The 20,993-nt window shown below is 54.0% G+C and overlaps 6 protein-coding genes across 6 annotated transcripts; 5 read left to right on the top strand and 1 right to left on the bottom strand.

Annotated features, from left to right (window-relative positions):
- Positions 1 to 1,961: 1,961 nt before the first annotated feature.
- B0T26DRAFT_670092 (uncharacterized protein) lies at positions 1,962 to 4,074 on the top strand (the record flags this gene model as incomplete). The annotated part of the gene is made up of 5 exons (XM_060439142.1): positions 1,962 to 2,130; positions 2,283 to 2,310; positions 2,393 to 2,575; positions 2,665 to 2,810; positions 2,879 to 4,074. The coding sequence occupies 5 exons, from the start codon at positions 1,962 to 1,964 to the stop codon at positions 4,072 to 4,074; spliced, it is 1,722 nt and encodes a 573-aa protein (XP_060302589.1).
- Positions 4,075 to 5,386: 1,312 nt separating this feature from the next.
- B0T26DRAFT_33476 (uncharacterized protein) lies at positions 5,387 to 8,685 on the top strand. The gene has a single exon (XM_060434441.1). It carries the CDS (start codon positions 5,522 to 5,524, stop codon positions 8,216 to 8,218), a length of 2,697 nt encoding a protein of 898 aa, XP_060302590.1. The 5' UTR covers positions 5,387 to 5,521; the 3' UTR covers positions 8,219 to 8,685.
- A 2,728-nt stretch (positions 8,686 to 11,413) lies between these two features.
- On the top strand, positions 11,414 to 14,793 carry B0T26DRAFT_33730 (uncharacterized protein). Its single transcript, XM_060434459.1, has 2 exons — positions 11,414 to 11,938; positions 12,008 to 14,793. Exons 1-2 carry the CDS (start codon positions 11,632 to 11,634, stop codon positions 14,527 to 14,529), a joined length of 2,829 nt encoding a protein of 942 aa, XP_060302591.1. The 5' UTR covers positions 11,414 to 11,631; the 3' UTR covers positions 14,530 to 14,793.
- An 883-nt stretch (positions 14,794 to 15,676) lies between these two features.
- Positions 15,677 to 16,830, top strand: B0T26DRAFT_631983 (dioxygenase-like protein; the record flags this gene model as incomplete). Its single annotated transcript, XM_060436407.1, has 3 exons — positions 15,677 to 15,913; positions 15,991 to 16,472; positions 16,560 to 16,830. 3 exons carry the CDS (start codon positions 15,677 to 15,679, stop codon positions 16,828 to 16,830), a joined length of 990 nt encoding a protein of 329 aa, XP_060302592.1.
- Positions 16,831 to 16,903: 73 nt separating this feature from the next.
- B0T26DRAFT_736588 (uncharacterized protein) lies at positions 16,904 to 18,482 on the bottom strand (the record flags this gene model as incomplete). Its single annotated transcript, XM_060443341.1, has 2 exons — positions 16,904 to 17,280; positions 17,345 to 18,482. 2 exons carry the CDS (start codon positions 18,480 to 18,482, stop codon positions 16,904 to 16,906), a joined length of 1,515 nt encoding a protein of 504 aa, XP_060302593.1.
- Positions 18,483 to 19,786: 1,304 nt separating this feature from the next.
- On the top strand, positions 19,787 to 20,504 carry B0T26DRAFT_630942 (translation initiation factor SUI1; the record flags this gene model as incomplete). Its single annotated transcript, XM_060436296.1, has 4 exons — positions 19,787 to 19,814; positions 20,005 to 20,079; positions 20,187 to 20,279; positions 20,347 to 20,504. 4 exons carry the CDS (start codon positions 19,787 to 19,789, stop codon positions 20,502 to 20,504), a joined length of 354 nt encoding a protein of 117 aa, XP_060302594.1.
- Between the last annotated feature and the right edge of the window lie 489 nt (positions 20,505 to 20,993).

Below are 20,993 nucleotides of genomic sequence, written 5' to 3' on the forward strand. Positions count from 1 at the left end.
GGCCCCACAGGCTCTCTGAGCACGTCATCTGGGCTAAATGCAGCTGGAGACAGCAGGTACAATAGGGTACCAAAAGCATTGCGCCACTTACACGCTAAAAATGCCACAATCGTCATGGCACACCGTGGTGAGGGCTGCATCTTCCACGGTGAATTTCTTCACCATATTTTCGTCTTTTTCCTCTAAACAAAGATAAAATAGTCGGGAATTCGAAAGTATTTAGCCCTAAACTTTCAGAATCAAAAAGGGCCCAAATTTGGGCTCTCCACGTCTTCGGAGCTACCAGCAAGACCATCTCGGCGCAAGTGGGAGCCGGAAAATCGACCGTTAACCGGACCATACGGCGGACCAATAGAAACTTGGCTGATGGACTCGAAAATCCATTCATTTTGAAGCCAAGAAGCGGTAGGCTAGTCCTAGTCGATGAGCAGGCTATTCGGCGTGTTATTCGTAATGCAAATCAAGCCCGAACAGACACTCTTACTGCCCTAGGAACGTCCTCGAAACCTGGGCGTAAGATCAAGGCGGCCAACAAGGCACGCTGGCGTGCTCGTAAGAAGCCCTGAATCTCTCCAAAGAACAAAAAGAAGCGCCTAGACTTCCGCCGCCGCAATAGACATACTGCCTGGCCCCTAATCTGCTAGTCAGACGAGGCATACTTCGAAGTAGGCGAAGACGGCCTCACAATCTATGTCACTCGGTCCCCTGAAGAGGAATACCACCCTGACTGCCTATAGCCTACCTTCAAGAGTGGCCGTACGAAAGTAGGCGTGTGGGGATGCTTTATGGGCTCGGAAAAAGGGCTTATTGTTGTCCTTCCTCAGGGGACCCGTCTCATTGGGCAGGAATACATCGATTAGATCTTTATTCCTCGTTTCCTTCCTTTCTACAACAAAATGAAGGAAAAGTACGGCCACGGCCTGCAATTATAGGAGGATAGAGCAACTTATTACTATAACGGCTTCCTGGGTTTGTTGAAGAAGGCTTTCGATGTCAGGGTCCTGGAATGGCCCACAGAAAGCCCAGAAATTCAGGAAACCTAGAACCAAATTGTCCCTGAATTATTCATGACGTTGGTGAATACAATACCCTAAAGGATAGATTTGCTCAGGGGCTCAATCAAAGGACGGACCGACCTAGTATTAAATTACGATCATTTTGGTATATTTTGCGCGTATTTTGGCCTAGAATCGACATTGTTGTGATTATTGGAAGAAAGAGGGTTTGTGTAAGTGGGTGGCGCAATACTTTTGGTACCCCATTGTACCTTTCCGGCAAAGCAACAGCCAAGCAACGTGGTAATTTCATCCCACCTTTTTACTACGACCCCACTATGATTTGAGGTGTTAGTCGTGGAATTCACCAACCAGAGTCTTCCCATTGCCATGTTACCTCCTGGTCTCGAGCGAGAAAGAAAAGCACACTATATATGGGGCAATGGACACACCGGGATCGGAGCTTGCTGTTCATCTCAAAGCCGCTTCTGGCCCAGGGAGGCTGTGGTGAGCATAAAAAATATTTTCTTACGTCTTCAAGGTGGCCCGGCTCCGCTCCATGTTCGCCTCCCGATTCGGCATCTCTGCCTTTGCGTGGGTTTTAGTCTTGGGTAGGCCACCACCTCGCAGCGCGGGAGATGGGAGGGGCATACGCTGTGGGTAAGAATTATAGGGTAGACGGATATATACCTAGATATTGCGCTCCTCGGAGGTGGACAGGACGAAACCACACCCCCTGCCGTCCCTGAGTCGAAGTTTTCCACCTTCCCCCTTCGCCCATTCTTTCTTCGCCCGTCCTTGAGGTTCCCCCCTCTTCACGTTCCACCTTAGAAACACCATACGCGCAAATACACGCGAGAATAAGGTCACCTCTTTCCAGGCAGACAAATATCTGTAGTTCGGGACCAGGCATATCAGTTCTACGAAGAAGCTAAGCGGAAACAGCGCACCCTCCTCCATATAAGAATGGCCAACTCTCCTCATGGCGGGGTCCTGAAGGACCTGCTTGCGCGAGACCTTCCTCGTCACAACGAGCTGGCGGCAGAAGCAGAGACGCTCCGGGCACTTCTCCTGTCCGAGCGCCAGCTTTGCGATCTCGAATTGCTTCTCAATGGCGGCTTCTCGCCCCTTGAAGGTTTGTCTCTTCATCCATTCCGCTCCTGGACCGACGTGGTGGGGCTCGCGTGAACCCCGCCATCACAAGCTTCGGATTCTTGCCTCGAGGCCTTGAAGACAATAGAAGTTACAAGAAACTGCGGCTAATCAATTGAGCGAAAAAAAATGCAGGTTTCATGAACGAGAAGGACTATAACGGGTATGGATTTCCACTTCCGAGCCTGCTCAGAAATTTCATGTGCAATCGCCGTATGGGGTGCTGACCAGTGATGGGGATTCAGAGTCGTCAAAGACAACCGCCTCGCCGATGGCGCCCTCTTCAGCATACCAATTACGCTCGACGTGTCGCAGGAAACTATCGATAGCCTGGAGTTGAAGGCTGGAGCCCGAATTACCCTGCGCGATTTCCGCGACGACAGGAACCTGGCTATCCTCACCATTGACGACATCTACAAGCCCGACAAGTAAGCCAAGCCTCGTGTGAATCTGCCAAGTGTTGCGTCATTCAGTGGCATAATGGCAACCCGCAAGCTGACACATAGCATCGGAATAGGGCGCTCGAAGCTAAGGAGGTCTTTGGAGGCGACGAAGAGCACCCGGCTGTCAAGTACCTCTTTGAGACGGTCAAGGACTTCTACGTCGGTGGAAGGCTGGATGTCGTTCAGAAGTTGCAGCATTATGACTTCTTGGACCTGCGATGTGAGTTTTGGCTGCTTTCGTCAACGCGCTTCTTGAGACATTGGAACAAAGAGCTGACCGAAGGCAAGATACCCCGGCGGAGCTCCGCACCCACTTCGACAAACTCGGCTGGTCGCGAGTTGTTGCCTTCCAGACCCGGAATCCCATGCACCGAGCCCACCGAGAGCTGACGGTTCGGGCTGCCCGCTCGCACTACGCCAATGTCCTGATCCACCCGGTTGTGGGCTTGACAAAGCCTGGCGACATCGACCATTTCACCCGCGTTCGAGTGTACAAGGCTCTCCTACCGAGATACCCCAATGGAATGGCGGTTCTCGGCCTCCTTCCCCTAGCAATGCGAATGGGAGGCCCGCGTGAGGCTATCTGGCATGCCATCATTCGAAAGAACCACGGAGCGACACACTTCATTGTCGGTCGCGATCATGCAGGTCCTGGCAAGAACAGCAAGGGTGTTGACTTTTACGGCCCATACGACGCGCAGTACGCGGTAGAGAAGTACCGCGACGAGCTCGGCATCGAAGTGGTTCCATTCCAGATGATGACATACCTGCCCGACAGCGACGAGTATGCGCCCGTCGACGAGATCGCGAAGGGCGCCCGGACACTGAACATCTCTGGAACCGAGTTGCGGGCAAGACTGCGCAGCGGCCGCGAGATCCCCGAGTGGTTCTCGTACCCCGAGGTCGTTAAGGTGTTGAGAGAGTCGCACCCTCCGAGGTCGCAGCAGGGATTCACCGTCTTCCTCACAGGATATCAGAACAGCGGAAAGGACCAGGTTGCGAGGGCCTTGCAGGTGACACTCAACCAGCAGGGCGGCCGATCCGTGTCCATGTTCTTGGGCGAGACTGTTCGCAGCGAGCTCTCCTCCGAGTTGGGTTTCAGCCGCGAGGACCGCGACAAGAACATTGCTCGCATCGCCTTTGTTGCTTCCGAGCTAACAAGGTCTGGTGCGGCCGTGATTGCGGCGCCCATTGCCCCCTTTGAGCAAGCAAGGCAGAACGCCCGCGAGCTGGTCGAGAAGTACGGCGACTTCTACCTGATCCACGTGGCGACGCCGCTGGAATACTGCGAGAAGACGGATAAGAGGGGCATTTACAAAAAGGCTCGTGCGGGCGAGATCAAGGGCTTTACCGGCGTCGATGATCCGTATGAAGCCCCGGCTAAGCCGAATCTGGTCGTCGATTTCGAGAAGCAGTCGGTGCGCTCCATTGTCCACCAGATTGTCCTTCTCCTCGAGAGCCAGGGTCTTCTGGACCGGTTCTAAAGAACCGCTTCATCACAAGTGATCTGTCTCATCGTCACTCGTCTTCTTCTCGTACTCTACGTGCTGGGTGCCTAATAAGGGATACCGGAATCGCGCGGGCCTGGGTAAGAACTGGTCGATGAGAGAAGAGAACTAAGCGATTCAATGGCCTGAGAATGGGCAACCTTTGAGCTGCCCCGGCTGTTGTATGGCTGTTGCTCTTGGGAGAAGAGGTCCCATGACCATGATAGCAAGTAGGTAGGCCTGGTGCGGAAACCAGCTGCCCGCTGATTGTTATAATAGACGAAGCTAGAGGGGCTGGGTAGAGGATAGATCCTGAGGAGATTTAACATTGCGTGCAAGTAACTCGAGCTCCTTTCCGACCAGATGAATCCCGTTCACTCCAAGATCGCAGCATTTCGATGATTTGATGTTAAAAATGTTGGACACGGATGATGCATCAAGTTAGTTCCAGGCACTATCGATGCAAGCTGCTTCCCTCAACAAGCAATCCTGGAAACCTAAGTACCCACTGTGCCCAGTGCAGATCGATCTCTTTTCTCGGTGTTTTGGTTGGTAGTTGGCGGGTTCTCAAGCTAGCAATTTGCAGCAGTACAGCGCTTAGCACGCAGAGGCGCGGGTACATGGAACCGGTGACGCTTAAGAATGACCAGTGGGTCGCTGGTACCTAGGACTTCCTATGATAATCCGACACGAAAAGCAAAGACATCGGTGAAGTTGAGGGGGCAATATTATGTGTGACTCGATAATCATAAGCGGTGGCACTGTAAGGTAATTCATACTGGTCTTAACACGAGTTCCATGTATGCAAGTCGTTATAGGATGCTTTGCAACGAATTCGTAAATTGGACCAACCTAGATTTTGTCGACTGGAGACATGAAAGTTAGGAACGAAGGCGGGGAGGGTGCCCGATAAGTAAGGCCGTGCACGAGGGCAAGCCACATCACACCGTGGGGATTGACGCCTGCCAGGCAATAGGCGCACTGTAATGGTCGGGCTAGCTGGCAGTCTGGTTGGCGGCCAGGCCGTGGGAGTAGGCTGCCCCTACCGCCCCCAAAACGGGATTGTACAGTGCTAGACGCCAGCCAAATCACAATCGGCTTTGCTCCTTCGTCACCACCACCCAATGCCCTGTGTGGGTTTCTGGGCTGTTGCTTGGGCACGATCCGATCTAGTCGCCTCACCTGGTTCTTGCATTCCGCGTATAATCTCTCGGCCCCGACCGACGACCCAACAGACGTGAGAAAGCTGCGGCAGTACTATCTTCGCGGCGCACTGGAGGCCCTGCCGCATATTGGTAGTCTCTGCAGTGCGAATACCGATTCCAGCTCCTTGCCCAGACAGTTCTGTCTGCGCCTCCTGCCCGCTGTTTGCCTCGCCCCGCCTCGAGTCCCTGCGGCAGTCTCCCGTCTCTAGGGCGGGCTGTTCGCCTTGACATGGTACGCCATGCCCTCATCTAAGGATCGGGATGTCGACGTCGACGAAGGCTCGCGCGAAAAGCGACATCGACCCAAGACAGAGCGAAAGGATCGCGACCGCGACCGAGACCGGGAGAAAGATCGGGATCGACCCAAGGATCGAGATCGCGACGTTGAGCGCGACGCCAAGGACTCTCCGTCCCACCGTCACCACCGATCTTCGAGATCATCCAAGCTGAGGCCAACCGACAGCGATACCCACTCTCGTTCCCACCGCCGTCACCGCCCCAAAGATATGGAGAAAGACGAAATCAACTACCGCCCCCCCGCCGCCAGCTCCATGACGGATCTAGTACCCGAGCTCACGAGGGGCATAGACAGCGAGCGAGGGAGCGCGCCTTATCCGTCCTTTAGCAAGGCACATAGCAAGGAGTTCCTCCATAGCAGGGACAATGTGTCAGCTCCTGCTGCTCGGCGGACCGACCCCCTCACGCCAGAGGCGACCGACATTGGAGGAGGCAGCGATATGAGGAGGTCCAAGTCGGCAGACTCGCCTCCTGCAACACGCAAAGCGTCCTCTTCTCGTAAAACCTCACGCCAAGATGACAGGCCGCCGTCCCCACCCGAGACTGATTTGGCTGGACAGAAGGAGAGACCCGGGACACCCCTATCCACAAGGGAAGGGGGGCACCTTGATCCGAGGTCCGGATCCAGAAACTCGTCTTGGGTCTCGAGGTCGACGTCAAAGAATGAAGTCAAGTCAAGAGTTTCGAAGGCGTCGAGTCAGGCCACCTTTATACTGCAGCCAGCCACCGAGAACCATGACCGTGATGGACTCGGGGCAGCTGCATCTTCGGTCCAGTCAAGCTCTGCGGCAACATCAGTCCCTCTCAAGCGAAGCGTATCTGTTCCTCCCCCAAGGCCACCACCTATCAAGGTCGATTCTTCGCCCGAATCAGCTGTTGACTCATCACCGAAAACACCTACTCAGACACCACAGTTTCCGCCATCCATCATTCCCAACGAAACGGAGCACACTAAATTTGAGATATCGTCGTCCGATGTACCTACTCCTTCAGCTACTCCAGCACATGTCCTTGTTCATGGTCCGCCACCACCACCACCGCCGCCGCCGCCTCCCATTAGCATCCAAGATGTTCCACGGGTCGACTACCTCATGCAAAACGGTGGTTTGCCACATCCTGTCCCGAAGACGTTCCTGGCGGTGCTGCCGCGGCAGAATGGCACTCGGCCGTCCAACCCGCCACTCCAGGGTCCTGAGACGCTTTTTGCGCCCTTCTTTAATCTCCTGAACCAGTATCAGACGGTGATTTCGGGTCATGGCTCCATTGCTGTGGCAACTGGCCACCAAACCATTGCCCGTCGGCTGTTGAATCGGCTTGAGAATGTCTTCTTACGAGATTTGTCCCCAGATGGCTGCTACTGCGTCATGTGTGACCGCTCGGAAGAACAACATAGGGGCCTCGGATGGGGTGAGGTGCTTGAACGGGTCAGTGGTCGGACAGACTTGCCGCCGTGGCCTCCCTTTGATCTTGCATTGCTGGGGACCAAGGCGACCGAGGGCCTGGTGGATGTTCCACCGCGACCGGCATCACCAGTTAAGATGGACCCTGATATCGCCGAGGAGTTCAGAGAACATTACCTTCGTCAGTCGAAGCGGGTGAGAGCGGCCGTTGACAAATGGATGGCCAACTGTGACAAATCCCCTGCTCCCCCGCCACAGGAAGTTGATGACGAGACCCTGACATTTGCAATCCTTACCAACCTCGACCCCGAGGACAGGCCGTACTTCAATGCCCTCTTGTCAGGTTCCCGAGAGCTTCTTCCGGCAACTCGTGCACCTACGCCCATTCGCAAGCCTCGCAACGACTTTGTGGTAAAGTCGGGGCTGTCGATACAAAGGTTGTACCGACTACCGCAAGTACCTCGCGACGCCGAGACGGCCATGTACCTCGTCAAGAACCCAGCCATGCACAATCTTCTACATACAATCTCGGACATCAACCCGTCCGAGTGGGAGATATTAATTTCCGGCCGGTTTGACGGGTTTCTGTGGTCTGGCGCCGAGGACGACGGGATCCCGTTTGGGGAAGGGCCATCTCGCATGGCCACTCCAGCAAGTGGTATTTTTCCGTCATCTCGTGTCATGAGCCCCGGGATGAGCCGTCCTGTTATAGGGGGGTCGAGGAATCCTACCCCATTCGGGCCCTACTCGCGTGGCCCCACTCCCGCGTCGTTTATCAGCGGAGTGTCGGCCGCATCGTCATCGTACCCAAGTCGCGCGGCGGTCTCACATGACGAGGAGACGGAGATAGCAGTCATCGCCGAAATTGAACGTGAGATATTCAACGGCATGGAAGCGCTCGAGGATGCCTTCGAGCGGCTACACGACCAGGCCTTAACGGTGCGCGCCAACCTGCGGCGGCGCGGTGCTGCCCTCTCCATGAGCTTGCAGCAGCGCCGCGGACTTGGCGGCCGGGCCATCGACGTCCTGCCGCTCTCCGGGTCGAGCGGCGCGTATGACCGTCCCGCCTGGGCCGACGAGGAGAGCATAGATGGGGAAAGCGAATGGGGTGGCGATGATGTCAGTGAGCTAGCCCCGGACGACTCGGCAAGCCAAATCAGCAGCAATCGACTGCGGCGGCCGAAGCGGAGGAGGGAAAGGGCGACGCCCGCCCCTATCGAGGAGGAAGATGAGCAGTGACGGAAAGTTTGATGAAAACAGAAAAGAGCAGAATGGCTTTCTTTCCTTTTTGGGTTGTCGTTTTTGTCCATTTCGAAACATTGGCCCCGTCAAATAAATAAAAATTGGAGACACTGGCGTGGATTTGTTGGTTTCGTGTTTCGACTGTTTCTTAATGCTTGGGTTGGTTTTTCTTCCGGTTTTTTTGTCGTCATTGCGAGGCATGGTGGGGCGAGGCAAGGCATTGCAGGATACGTCAATTGCTAAGGGCAAAGGGAAGGCGTGTTTTTATAACTTTTTTGCGCCTCTCCATATATGTCTCTCTTGAAATATGGTAGGAATATGTGTCCATGTTATTGTCTATTTTCGTTGCATTTTAGGTTTCGCCACGAGTAAATACTCGTGGATTCTGGGGCTCCTTCACATGCTCGCTGGTAGATGTCATAGGCGGGTTTAACAGAATGGACCACATAAGGACGAGGATTACAATGAAGACGGCAATGGATAATACGGACTGGAGCCAAGAGCCGCAACACTGTGTGTTGTTGTCTCTAATCTCTGGCGCCCTGGATATCTCATATTCAAGGCTGGTGTCTGCTTCTTGTCTTTATACCGAGCAAGCAAATCAGGCAAACCAAGAAAAGAGCACATGAATAGACAACTTGGCTAGCTGAAGGATAACCCCTATCTTATTTCACATGGCGGCTCAAGTCAATTCAACTCAAAATGTACCTAGTTAACGCTGTGAAGGGGTATTCATCCCGCTCAACCGCAAGATCACCAACGCGCCAAAATTACTGCAAAGATAAACATGATTCTGGACGGACAGTGTTGGGTTTGTTCTTAAGTAAGATCGCTGTTATCCTCTAGCTCCGTTTCTGGCCCGTCAACCGGACAGGGAATCTATCCGACAACAAAGTCGAGACAGTCTAAGCGTGGCGGGTGGTTTAGTGGCTATCGTGCGGCGCTCAAGTCAAGTCGAACAAGCTCCCCGGAATCGATACGGATACAGCCATCGATCGCTCTTTGACTTGAACTTGTCCTGCGACGAAACAACAGGCCTCGGTCAAGATAATCGGATGCAGGGCGTGGCGGCCAAAAAGAAAATGTCGCAGCTTGCCACGACCATGCCGAGTACAGACGTTGCTGGATCAGCCCGCCGTCTCTGTGTGCTGTATATACATACATGCATGGATTGTTGTTTTACATACATACGCGGTTCCTCCTACCTGCCTACCTACCTAGTCTGTGCATGCCGAGCGATGTGACGGGCGTGCCGAGAGATGCAGCGGCCACTGCGGCCTGGCCCATTCGACCAGCCACCCAATTCCCATCTGGCAGTGCTGATGCTGAGAAGAGCACGGCCTGATCCATCTTACTTACCTAGGTAGATAGGTAGGTAGGGTTGCAGTTTATTACATCGTAGCCTGGAAGGAGTGTTCGCATGTCGTTGAATCTCTTGGACACACCTCCAAAAGACGAGATCTTCACGTTGCTCAACCAGCAGGAGGCCCCGGGGCTCCGTGTTTCTGCACCGTGGGGATGGAAGGTTGGGAGGTTCTTGGCGGAGGCGGGAGCGGCGGCGGCTGTCGAGCGGCCCGCGGGGGGATGGGCCCAGAAACAAATCCTAGGTCAGTAAGGTAGTCCAATGCAGGGCGCGCGGTGTCCGAGTCTCACCGAGAGGAGGGCAATGAATGGTTCAACCAAACCCTTGCTGCACAGGAGCGGCGTGGCGTACATGGTTAAAGATCAGCCTCATCCAAGGGTTTTAACAGCAAGCTATGCCCGGGCCTTGAAGAGTACTTATTTCTGGTTCCCGTCATACACACGCGGCTTCCCGAGGATGATTAGTAGGTAGCTTGGGGCCAAGGAACGACGCTCTCGAATTGTCCCCCAAGGGAGTTACTGTCCACATTTATGTACTGTACAGTATTTACTCCGTTGAGTAGTTACGGATATTCCTTAATGATCAGAGGTGAGAAAGGCAAGGATATCGATACCACCCTCTCTGCAGAAGGTGGGGGGCATCGGGGTCTCGGGAAATCGCCCCACCTGAAGGCTTACGATAGCGGGTACTGAACGTACTCGCTAGCTTGCTCCGTCGAGCTTGGCTCGTCCGCGGTAGCATCTTTGGCATGCATCTATCTGCAATGTCTTTTTAGTGTGATGAGGTCAGATAGGTAGAAGGCATCTTACAGTATCAATTGTTCGCGCAGCTCCGTCCTTCTCTCACGTACCTTAGGTAGGTATGTAAGCAGACAGTTTGATGTCCATCAGAAATCCTCGCAGTCAGCCCGTGCTCAGTTCAACCTAACTTGGCAGCGGGACCGTGAATGTTCTGAGACGCGAGCGACGCAACGTTGGAAGCTTGTTGTTGTGGCATTTGTGCATCGCCTTCGCTCTATGGGCCGCCTTGATACCCGCCCAACCGCCCATCAATGTTTCGTTCAAAGGCAGTTAGCAAGTATTCGGCCGTCCTTCCCGGCCGGCCTAGCGAAAGTCAATTCAACTCAACTGCTTGGAAAAAAGGTAAGGTAACAGGTATTTATCACCTCATCTCCCTCCCCCCTGCCCCTCTCGTCATCCACAGCGTACCTTATTCTTATTAGGTAGTAGGGAGACAAGGCAATCGCAGCCGAACAACTTGACCTGTCTGCCCCGTCGCGGCCTCCCTCCGTCGTTATTCGCACCTCCTCTGCAGTCAACATAGATATATGTACATACTTGCACATTCCCGCGCCACCGGTCTTTTCTTTCCGTCCACGCCCGGCAAACATGGCTTAGGTAGACGTCATTGACTGCAGCCGGACGAATGAATGAAGGAAGCGACATCACCCAATTACCTCTGTCTTCGACATCGTGTCGTCTCGTCGTCGTCGTCGTCGTCCCTCCCTCGGATATCTCTGTGCTCCTGCCACTCTGCGACGAGCAGATTCCGCTTATCTGCAACAAGTCTCTGCCGGTACCAGTCGATCCGGCCCCATACCCGTTATTCATCCTCGAGAGCCCGTCCAACACCAGACGGCTCGACCACTAATAATAAGGGAGTTCGCTTGCTTTACCTCTGGTACTTGCTCCAATTTTTCCAGATACATCCACCCGCTCTTGGACTTCCCCAGGTTTTCCCATCGGCGCGAGACACCATTCGCGGGCATTCCCCAATCGCCTCGGAAAAGGAATCACGCCTCACGCCCCCGACGACCTCATGGGTGTTGGTTTCTGCATAGCGATATCTCGCATCTCTCGCTACCGAATCGCTCGCTGAGCTTATCAGTTGGTTGCTGCTGCTGCTGCTGCTGCTGCTGCTGTCGTTGTTATTCTTGTCGTTGCTCCTCCAGGGATAGGCCAGGGGAGCTTTGCCCCAGACCCGCTCACGGGGGTCTCCAGGCATCTGGTCTTGGCGCGGAGGCAAAGACCGGCGGTCCCTGCTTGCCATGGCACCCCGGAATCGATTCTGCGCCTTGCCCTTCCTTTTGCTGTTCCTGCTGTCCCTGCTGTCCCTCGCTAGTGTTAGCCGGGCTCGCGAAACCCAGTACATTGTCGGTAGCGACGAAAATGGCGTGTCACGGCAGCTGGCGGTTGACCGGTACCCAGCTCTTTACACGGGCGACTTTGGCGACTGCCTGGGCGGCCAGAGTCTCTTCAATATCACAAAGTTCGATGCCGCGTATTATTCAGACAATCTCACAATCGTGTTCCATCTCGACGGCACCACCAACATCAAGAACGAGTCGCTCATGAGTAGGTCAAGTCCTTGATAGCACCGCATTGCCTGGCTTGTATCGTGGAGTCATGCTAATCGAATCGCAGTGCATATATCAGTTGACGCATGTAAGTCAGGTCTGAAAAGGGACCAACCAAAACCGAGGAACATAACCCTGGAGCTAATTTTGGTTCGCTCAGATGGCTCCAATAGATTCGACATGATCTTCAACCCGTGCTCGCTCAACATTGATAGTCTCTGCCCGGTAAACGCGAGCGTTCCTATTACGGGGTGGGCGATAATACCGGTCGGACCCCAGCAGATCGGCGGAATCCCATCTCTTGCGTATGGGATACCGGATTTCGAGGGTTCAACAAAATTGCAGATATTCGCAAACTCCAGCAAGACGGAGATTGGATGCTTCCAGGCCGTCATGAGGAACGGCAACACCTTCTCGCACCCCGAGGCCGTCGCCCCTGTTTTAGGCATATTTACCTTGGTAGCCATCATTGCATCTTTTGCGACCGCAGCCTATGGCATCAGCACCACCCATATGAGAATGCACCATGCCCATTCTTTGTCTGTGCTGGTGGTGTTAGAGACGTTCCAGGCAATCTTCTTCTCAGGAGCCCTCTCGGTGAACTGGCCGTCAGTCTGTGTTGCCTGGTGGAGCAACTTTGCCTGGTCTTCCGGCATCATCTACAGCCATAGCATGATCAAGTCAATCGACTCGTTCACTGGCGTCAGTGGCAACGCCAGCCAGGTTGGCGGTGCAGGCTCAACAGTCATCAATACGGGCGGCGGTTTGATATCCCAAATCTATGGACGCGCGGTAGCTGAGAGAGCCACCCCGGACAGCCTCGCCAGAAGGAGCACTTACAATGCTAGCGACCCTTACGACTACACCTGGGCTGGGAATCCTGTGACACCGGGAATGCCTACTCCAGGTACTTGGCAGGGCTTCCCCGGGAGTCTGTCTGCCCTCGGAATTCCTGCTGCCGACATATTCTTTGTTGGGCTTATATGGGTCGTAGTGGCTATCGTCCTCGTGGCCATCTCTCTTCCTACTATCAAGCTCGTACTGGATCTTATAGCGCGGATCAAGTGGATTAAAGAAGATCGACTGGCATATTTTCGCAGCCACTGGACAGGCTATCTGGCGCATGCCTTGCTGCGAGCATTCCTAATGTCTTTCTTCACCATGATAACGCTCGCATTATTCCAGTTCACAATCGGCGGTACGTCGGGAACAGTCGCCATTGCCACTGTCGCTTTTTTGCTGTTCCTTGTTGGTGTTGTGTCAACGGTGGCCTACGCATGTCGCGCCCGTACTCGGGGCGGCAAATTCGAAGCGAGGCCTGATCGGGTCATATTCTACAACGCCAAGCTCTTCAAGTTTGTACCTGCCATCATTCCGGCTTGGGCAAGTACACTTGATGAGCTCGAACTAGAAGTCAAAACTGTTTTCGCCATTCCCCTCTCTCGAATCCGACATGTCAACAATGACCCAGACAGCCCCACTGTGCATGAGGACCAGGCTTACATCAAAAAGTTTGGATGGCTATCTGCGAGATACCGTCGCACACGGTGGTGGTTTCTTGCGATTTATGTCGGCTACTTGTTTGTCCGTGCCGCCTTCATTGGAGGAGGCGTCAATAACCCTCTTGCACAAGTGTACGGCCTATTGATCTTCGACATCCTTTCGTTTGGTGCCATTGCCATACTTAGACCTTTCGAAGGCGCTCGCAACATGGCTCTGGCCGTTTATCTACTTGGAGTTAGCAAGATACTCACGACGGGGCTGTCCATCGCCTTCCTTCCGGACTTCGAACTGGATAGGATCATTGCTACCGCCATCGGCATTGTCATCATTGTTATACAGGGTTTGCTGGTAATTGCCTTGATGATCCTTGTGGTCCTCGGTGCCATCTCATCTTGGATGTCTCTTGCGCGCAACCGCGAGGATATCAGCCCCAGAGACCTTGAGGCCATTCGCGCTCGCTACTTTGAAAAAATGGAAGCAAAAGCGCAGGACGTTAGCAGGCTGTCAAAAGCCAAAGAGGATAAGGGAAAGGCCAAAGAAGAGGAGGAGCGCGAGTCCCGGCCCCCTCCCGAGCCTTCCTTTTCCGTTGTTACGGTTCGTCGTGAGCCCAAAATTGAGGACGAAGACGACGACAGTGTTCATGAGCTGGACCCAGCACAAAACGGGACCGGCACCCTCGATGCACCGATAATTCGTGCTCTCAACCGCGCAAGCAGGACCAATAGTGTTAGCTCCCGCTATAGCGCGTCGAGCCTCCCTCGAGCCGCGCGCATCCATCGTGCTTCCTTGTCTTCGAAGGATTTTGCGCAATATGTGGCAACTCTGGAGCGCCCAGACAGCGCGCTCGCTCAGCGAGTAGGCAGCCCTTTGGGCGCCGTTGGACACCACGCAGATACCAGCACGGTCAGGAGCTCGACGCCAGTACCCGTCAGACCTCAGAGTAGCTCCCATAGTTTAAGGACGCTGACGGACATGCGGCCGAGCAGCCCATTCGGCACGCCAACCCGAGAGATACTAGCCAGATACGCCGACGAAAGGAGGTACACGCTGCCACAGCAACCAGCTCCCACGCATACTGTGGAGTAGAATTACCGTGGAAACTCCGGCATGTTGGGATTTTGTAATTTTGGCTTAGGCATTGGTGTTTTTGGGCGTTTGTCGTACGGCATTTTTTACAGCATGGAAAGGGCGTCAGGTATTCATGACGTGAGCCGGCTTACCGCAGGCCATATACATGAAACGTACATACATTATATATCATTGTTTTGTACATACGTAGACCATGATTCAGGACGACATGAATGTTAAGAAGGTCTAGAAGGGGGAATCTGGGCACGAATTGTGGGCTACGGTCAGACGGCTCGCCGATTTGGGACGGAGGCTGTCGATGCTCGTAAATAAGACAGTACGGAGTACGTTAATGTTTTATTTTCTGCATAGTCAAGCAATGTGACGTGACTGTCGGTCTACCACGGGTTTTTGTCGATTAAGGTTCCGCGACGAGCCAGATAGCTGTAGCTACATAGGCAGCTACTTCAATATCCGGTTTCCGATTTGATATCCCGAGGTAGGGGAACAACGTGGTCCCCCACTAGCAACGTATCTAATTCGTCAATGCGTGCCCCAAAGCTACACCCCGCCTCAACTCCCGGAACCCCTCCTCGTAATCTTCCGGAGACCCTGTCCGTAACCCCACATGTCAAGGAGGGGGAAGGAGCGGATCAGATGTCCAGGAATGACATGAGTCTGGAGCGGATGGGACTTGGAGTCAAGGCTCTTAATTTAGGTATGGGGAAGACAGATCCCTGGATAATGAGTCTGATGGGAGTTCCAGTTCGAACTAGTCGCCAAGCTCGACCGCTGCGAACCGTCTTCTAGCCAACCTCCTTTTCCTAGGTGTTATATATATACCTAGGTAAGTGACATCCGTAGCTCTGAATTGTTCCCGTGGATTTACTATACCGCGGACGACCCCTAATCTATGTTGCATGTATGTCCCACTGAAGGCGCAAGTCATATAGCACGCATCCCATTTATTTGTTTACCTCTGTCTCCCCCCTCTCTCTTCTTGCCTCATCTTTCGTCTCGATTGCTACTTCCTCACCTACACGCGTCACTTTTTACGAGGCTTTGAGTTCTTTCTGAGCAGCAGGTGCTAGACATTTGCCGGATCGAGTGACGACAACAAGAATTTCATCAAGGAAAAGACAAATAAGTCCGGTAGCAAGCGACTATGGCACAAGACGCGAAGGGCAATGTCAAGGCTCCAGAGCTGCTCGACTTGACAATCGACAACATCACGCCTAACACGGTGCGCATCAACTCGCAAAGCTCTGATGCGCGGCTTACGTACCTCATGGCGCGTCTGGTGACTCATCTCCATGACTTCGCCCGCGAGACTCGCCTGAGCACGGACGAGTGGATGACGGCTCTCAGTTTCTTGATTGGGTGCGGCCAAATCTCTAACGACGTGCGGAATGTGAGTTTACGTCAATCTCCTCGGTGTCTAGCCTTTTAGATCCGGGACAGGAAATTTACAGTATCTAGGAATTTATCCTACTCTCGGACGTGCTCGGCCTGTCGCTGCTGGTAGACAGCATCAACCACCCCAAGCCGCCGCTCGGCACGGAGGGGTCGGTGCTAGGACCGTTTCACACACACGACGCGCCGGTACTGCCCAATGGCAGCAGCATGACGGCGGATCCATTGGGGGAGCCCATGCTGGCCGTCTGCACTGTCAAGGACACGGAGGGAAGGCCGGTGGCGGGCGTCAAGGTCGATATCTGGGAGACGGACAGCTCGGGCCACTACGACGTGCAGCACGCTGGCCGTAACGAGCCGAGCGAGCGCTGCGTCATGGTCAGTGACGAACAAGGACGTTTCTGGTTCCAGGGTCTCAAGCCCGTCAGCTACCCCATTCCGCACGACGGCCCCGTCGGAAAGCTCTTGCAGCTGCTGAGTAGGCATTGCTGGAGGCCCGCGCATGTACATTTCATGTTTGGCAAGACGGGATGGGACAATTTGATCACGTTAGTTGAAGATCTCCCCCGCCTAACAACTCCTTACTTGCCCCCCTGGCTAGGTCGACATGATGGCTAACTGTACGAAACCACCAGGGCTCTATATCTCCGGGGCGACCCCTATGAGACTTCAGATGCCGTATTTGGCGTGAAAAAGAGCTTGATAATCGATCTCGAGAAGGTGGACAGCGACACAGCAAAGGAATATGGGGTTAAGGAGGACATCTGGCTTCTCAAGCACGATTTCGTGTTGACAACTGAGGAGCAGACCGAGAAACTTAGAGACCAGCTTGCTGTTGAGGCCCTGGAGAAACTTGGCCTGAGGATGAAGTTGGTTGATCATTTACCCGTCCCAGACCTAGACTGAAAGAATGGATTAGCCACGGGGCCACCAAATTCGGGGCCTAATGCTTCGTCCCGCCCCAGTACTTGCTCGTCTTCTAGTGACCTGCCGATGAATTTCTCGCCAATTTGATGACAGTTTCGAGAAAGCCCGCTGTGCCTCCGTATCGATGTACAATGGCTTCAATATCAACGGAAGACGGCTCGCCCGAGCGCTTGCGTCCCAGAATCGCCGTGTTGCGTGTGCTCGGGATTCGCAGCATCTCCTTCTCGGCTTCCCAGCCGCAGTCTGTTGCAATTATCGAAACCCACGAGACGAGCGACGAATAGGCGGATTCCGATTTGGACTTGTCCTTGGGCGGCGGGGCACGAAACCTCTTCCCGGCGAGGTCGTGGCTACAGCAAGGGATCATGATAAAGGGGCAGTCCGAGATCGTAGCCAGGATTGGGGTCCAAGGAGTCAGCTCGTCCGCGTCTGCTCTCCTCCTGTTAGCCTCGTCACTACCATTGCACGGCCGCCACGGTTCACACATGCTTACGGTTGGATATTATGAAGGTGCCGCTAGCGAAGCGACCGTCGTGCGTAAGCTCTGGGGAAAACCCATCGCTCGAGGCTTCAGCCAGGCCTTCTCTACTAACCGGGGGAGGTAGTAATACAAGTTGCTGCAGAGAGTCTTGAGAGGCTGTGGGAGTTTCCAGTTTCGTGTTGTACGTCGCCCATGACTTTCGGGAGCGGGCATCGAATCCCCAACCCTTGAAGCCCTCTTGGTTTAGAAGGTAAACAAGAAGACCGTTGCCGCATCCAATGTCGACAAAGCCGGGGAAAGCGGCTTGGCCGTACATATCGGCCCAGAGCTCGATCAGGAAGGCAGCAATGCTGAGGTCCTCAAAGACGTGCTTCCCCGGATCAGTTGTCTCGGCCCAGCTTGCTATGAGACCACGGGCGTACTTTTGCTTGAGGGCCGTGTACGTGTTTTGTACTCGAGCTTGGGGCAGTATCACGTCATGCTGTACCCTTTTCTTGTACCCATTGACTCTGCCCTCGCCATGTTTATAAACAGCCTCGAGTAAGTGGAAGGCAGTTCTCGTGAGCTTGACGGCAGTACGATCGCTGCCGTCAAAGAAAAAGTACGAAATCGAGATATGCCCCTGAGACTCGGCTGGGGCCCATTCATGGAGAAATGCTATGCCCCGTACGGTTGGGTGGTAGAAAGGCATCTCGGCCTTTGAGGACACGTGCGGCAGGTATACTACTAGAGTCCTGTGCGTGCCAGCAGCAGGCTGCGCTTCCGCGGGTTCCGTGGGCGGCGATGCGTATATCAAACAGGTCTGATCCAGCGGCCTATCTCTCTGGGTGCTTCTCGGAATAAGCCTCCGGACAATGCGTCGTTGGCGTTCAAAGCCTGAAAATGAGGGAATGCTAGGTAGGGCCCCTAGTTCGGACGGTCTTGGACCTATGCCGTTACCGCTCGAGTCATGGAAAATATCGGCGCGGAAAAGCCACGAAGAGTTGATGTTTGGGTTTTTGATCAGATTGATCATGATGTCTGTAAAAACAGCCGACGAAAACGAGCATTCGTGGCGAAGCAGAGGTCGCCAGCTTGCCTTGTCGCCAGCGTCATCCTGGACGACTACGGAGGCTGCATCGTGGGCCAACTCTTGGGGTTTGAATCCCATGTTGGCGGCCTGTGAATGGTGTAGATAGTGCGAAGGCGAGGGGTGGCGGCAGGGCCCGGAAGGCAAGAGCGTAATCCTCAAATAGCCCGCCTATCTTGTTGCATCACAGCAAGTGTGGTTTGCTTCAAGTGTGCAGCTAAGGCACTAGTAGCGTATATACCTACTCCGTACGATATACGAATTACTTAGTCTTGCGGTAGAGGGAGCGGCGAGGCAAGGCGAGACGAGACGAGGAGAGATGGGGCGGGGATAGAAGTAAAGTTTGTCTAGAACCAGGGCTAACGCGTACCTGCGCGGCACGACGCAAGTGATTGGGGCGCCCATGAAGTTGAAGCAAAAAGATGGGGCGGATATGCGCGACTCGTTCCTCACAGCCCTATGTACAAGTCACACAAACACGTGTGAGCTCCTTTCGGATCCCGGAAAATACAGATCGATCTGGCCGCTCCATCCGCCGACCCGGGGCTCTAGCGATCAGAGCCCCTAGGCGACCATCGCCACTCAGAGAGCCACTGTGTAATGGATTACTTGCCTTTTTCCTTTACACTGGATGCCTGGGGCAGCCCTGACACAAGCGGCCGATGGCAGTCCATCCAGCCCTGAAGTCATCCATCCGTGATGCCTGTAATACTGGCGGATGCAGCCAGGCGTTGGTTTGCAGCAGCCACAGCCTAACGGCGTGAAGAGTCTCTGAAGAGCCTGGATTTCTAGAAAACGCTCGAACCTTGAAATATGACGGGAAGCATGACGGGCATCAGGTAGCCAAACGCGCCGGAAGGCACGCCCTGTGACGCAAACCTGCCACTAAGCAGCCCAGGTACCTAACAGGTACTCATCGGGTCAGAGGCAGCTAGACGGCGGAGATCGGCAAAGTGATTACAAGGGTCAGGTACGCCGGGGTACCGCCACACGATTTGGCTTTTCCACTCGCTTGGCTGTGGCTGCCTTGTGGAAAGAGGCACCCTTGTTAAGCCTTGAGTGTAAGCCACACGCCCCGCCCAAACCAAATCCGCGCCCACCCACCGCCCCACCATTTCCCTATCTCTTCCCCTCACCTCTCTCCCCTTCCGCCTCCTCTCCTCTTCAACCACTTTCGCCATCAACAACATCAGCATCCATTGCTCGACCGCATCACCTCTTTGCAGCCAGACCATACAAGAACCAGCCCACATCGATATCTTTCTCTGCTCCCGCACCCAGTCTACAACTCTACTCAGCGAGACACTATTCCAGTTGTCGGTCGCTACCTTCCCCTCCTCCCTCTAAAACCCTTCTCCCCAAGACACCCCGCGAAACTCGAGTTTATGTCAATCGAAAATCTCAAGACCTACGGTACGTGTCTAAGCATCGCTCTAATATCTGCACTGTTGCTTCTGCTCGACCTGCGCTTTTTATTGAGGATCGTACTGCAATGTCGCCACGCCCAGATTAGTCCTGGCTTTTCCTGCCTGCTTTTACAGTCATCGCCTCGCGTCGTACGTGTTCTGTTGCGCAGGATAATTGCTGACTAGAAGATATACAGACCCCTTCGCCGAAGCCGACGAGGAAGGAGGACAGACTGTCCAGACCCAGGAATATATCCATATTCGCATTCAGCGTATGTCTCCCATCTCGGTTCCATCCTCGCTCGTCCCGTGGGAGCGCTCAAATGTGCCGCTTTGTTGCATGTTTAGCAGCACTTTTTTCTGACATTGTCCGTTATAGAGCGTAATGGCCGCAAGACCTTGACGACCGTTCAAGGGATCCCGCCCAAGTTTGATCTGAAGAAGATTCTAAAGGTCGTGAAGAAGGAGTTTGGTTAGTTATATACACACCACCCCTCATTCTGTTGGTCCAAAGTCCAAGTTGTCTAACACTCGTTCAGCCTGCAATGGCACCATCATCAGTGACGAGGATTCCAAGGGTATGGGTGAGGTGATTCAGCTCCAGGGCGATCAGCGCACCAAGATCAAGGATTTCCTCACCAACGAGGACGAGGGTTTGGCCCTCGATGAGAAGACCATCAAGGTCCACGGCTTTTAAGCCAACAATGCCAAGTGCCGCCACCTCGCTTGGAGCCCGGAAGCCGCTTCTGAGTCAAGGACTTCTGGTGTTTGACTTCTCGGCATCTAAGTGACGAAGACCCCGGCTGGGGATCTGGTGGCAACACGAGCATGATACCCACGATGGTTACGGGCTACACCTTACATTGGCACTAGGTGGCAATAGGAGGACAGTGTTTATGCGATACGGGCCGTTTGCTTGGGTTGTCGTTCATTTAGCGATTGTCTTTATTGGACGACTGCCACCTGCAAGTCTCTCGTTATGGCCTCTGCAGGTTTCGCAGTTATGAACATGGGATCTTTTGACAAGCTTTCTCTTTCCACAGTCTTCGCTACCGACCAGGAATTGGTTAACGTGACTTTGATCATTGAATCGCTCTCATTTAAGCTATAGCTACTAACGCTATTTATTACCTGCGCTAGTATGGGCTTGTTCGCTCTAGTTATTCTTGTAATTTGCCGACGACGA

This window comes from Lasiosphaeria miniovina (genome assembly GCF_030549165.1).
Source record: "Lasiosphaeria miniovina strain SMH2392-1A chromosome Unknown B0T26scaffold_1, whole genome shotgun sequence".
Classification (NCBI taxonomy): domain Eukaryota; kingdom Fungi; phylum Ascomycota; class Sordariomycetes; order Sordariales; family Lasiosphaeriaceae; genus Lasiosphaeria; species Lasiosphaeria miniovina.

What these genes read in the sequence shown, in the direction of transcription:
- B0T26DRAFT_33476 (XM_060434441.1), top strand. Translation starts at nt 5,522, where the DNA reads ATGCCCTCATCTAAGGATCGGGATGTCGACGTCGACGAAGGCTCGCGC.
- B0T26DRAFT_33730 (XM_060434459.1), top strand. Translation starts at nt 11,632, where the DNA reads ATGGCACCCCGGAATCGATTCTGCGCCTTGCCCTTCCTTTTGCTGTTC. An exon ending in CAAGAACGAGTCGCTCATGA is followed by an intron (nt 11,939 to 12,007) that starts GTAGGTCAAGTC and finishes ATCGAATCGCAG; the next exon opens with TGCATATATCAGTTGACGCA.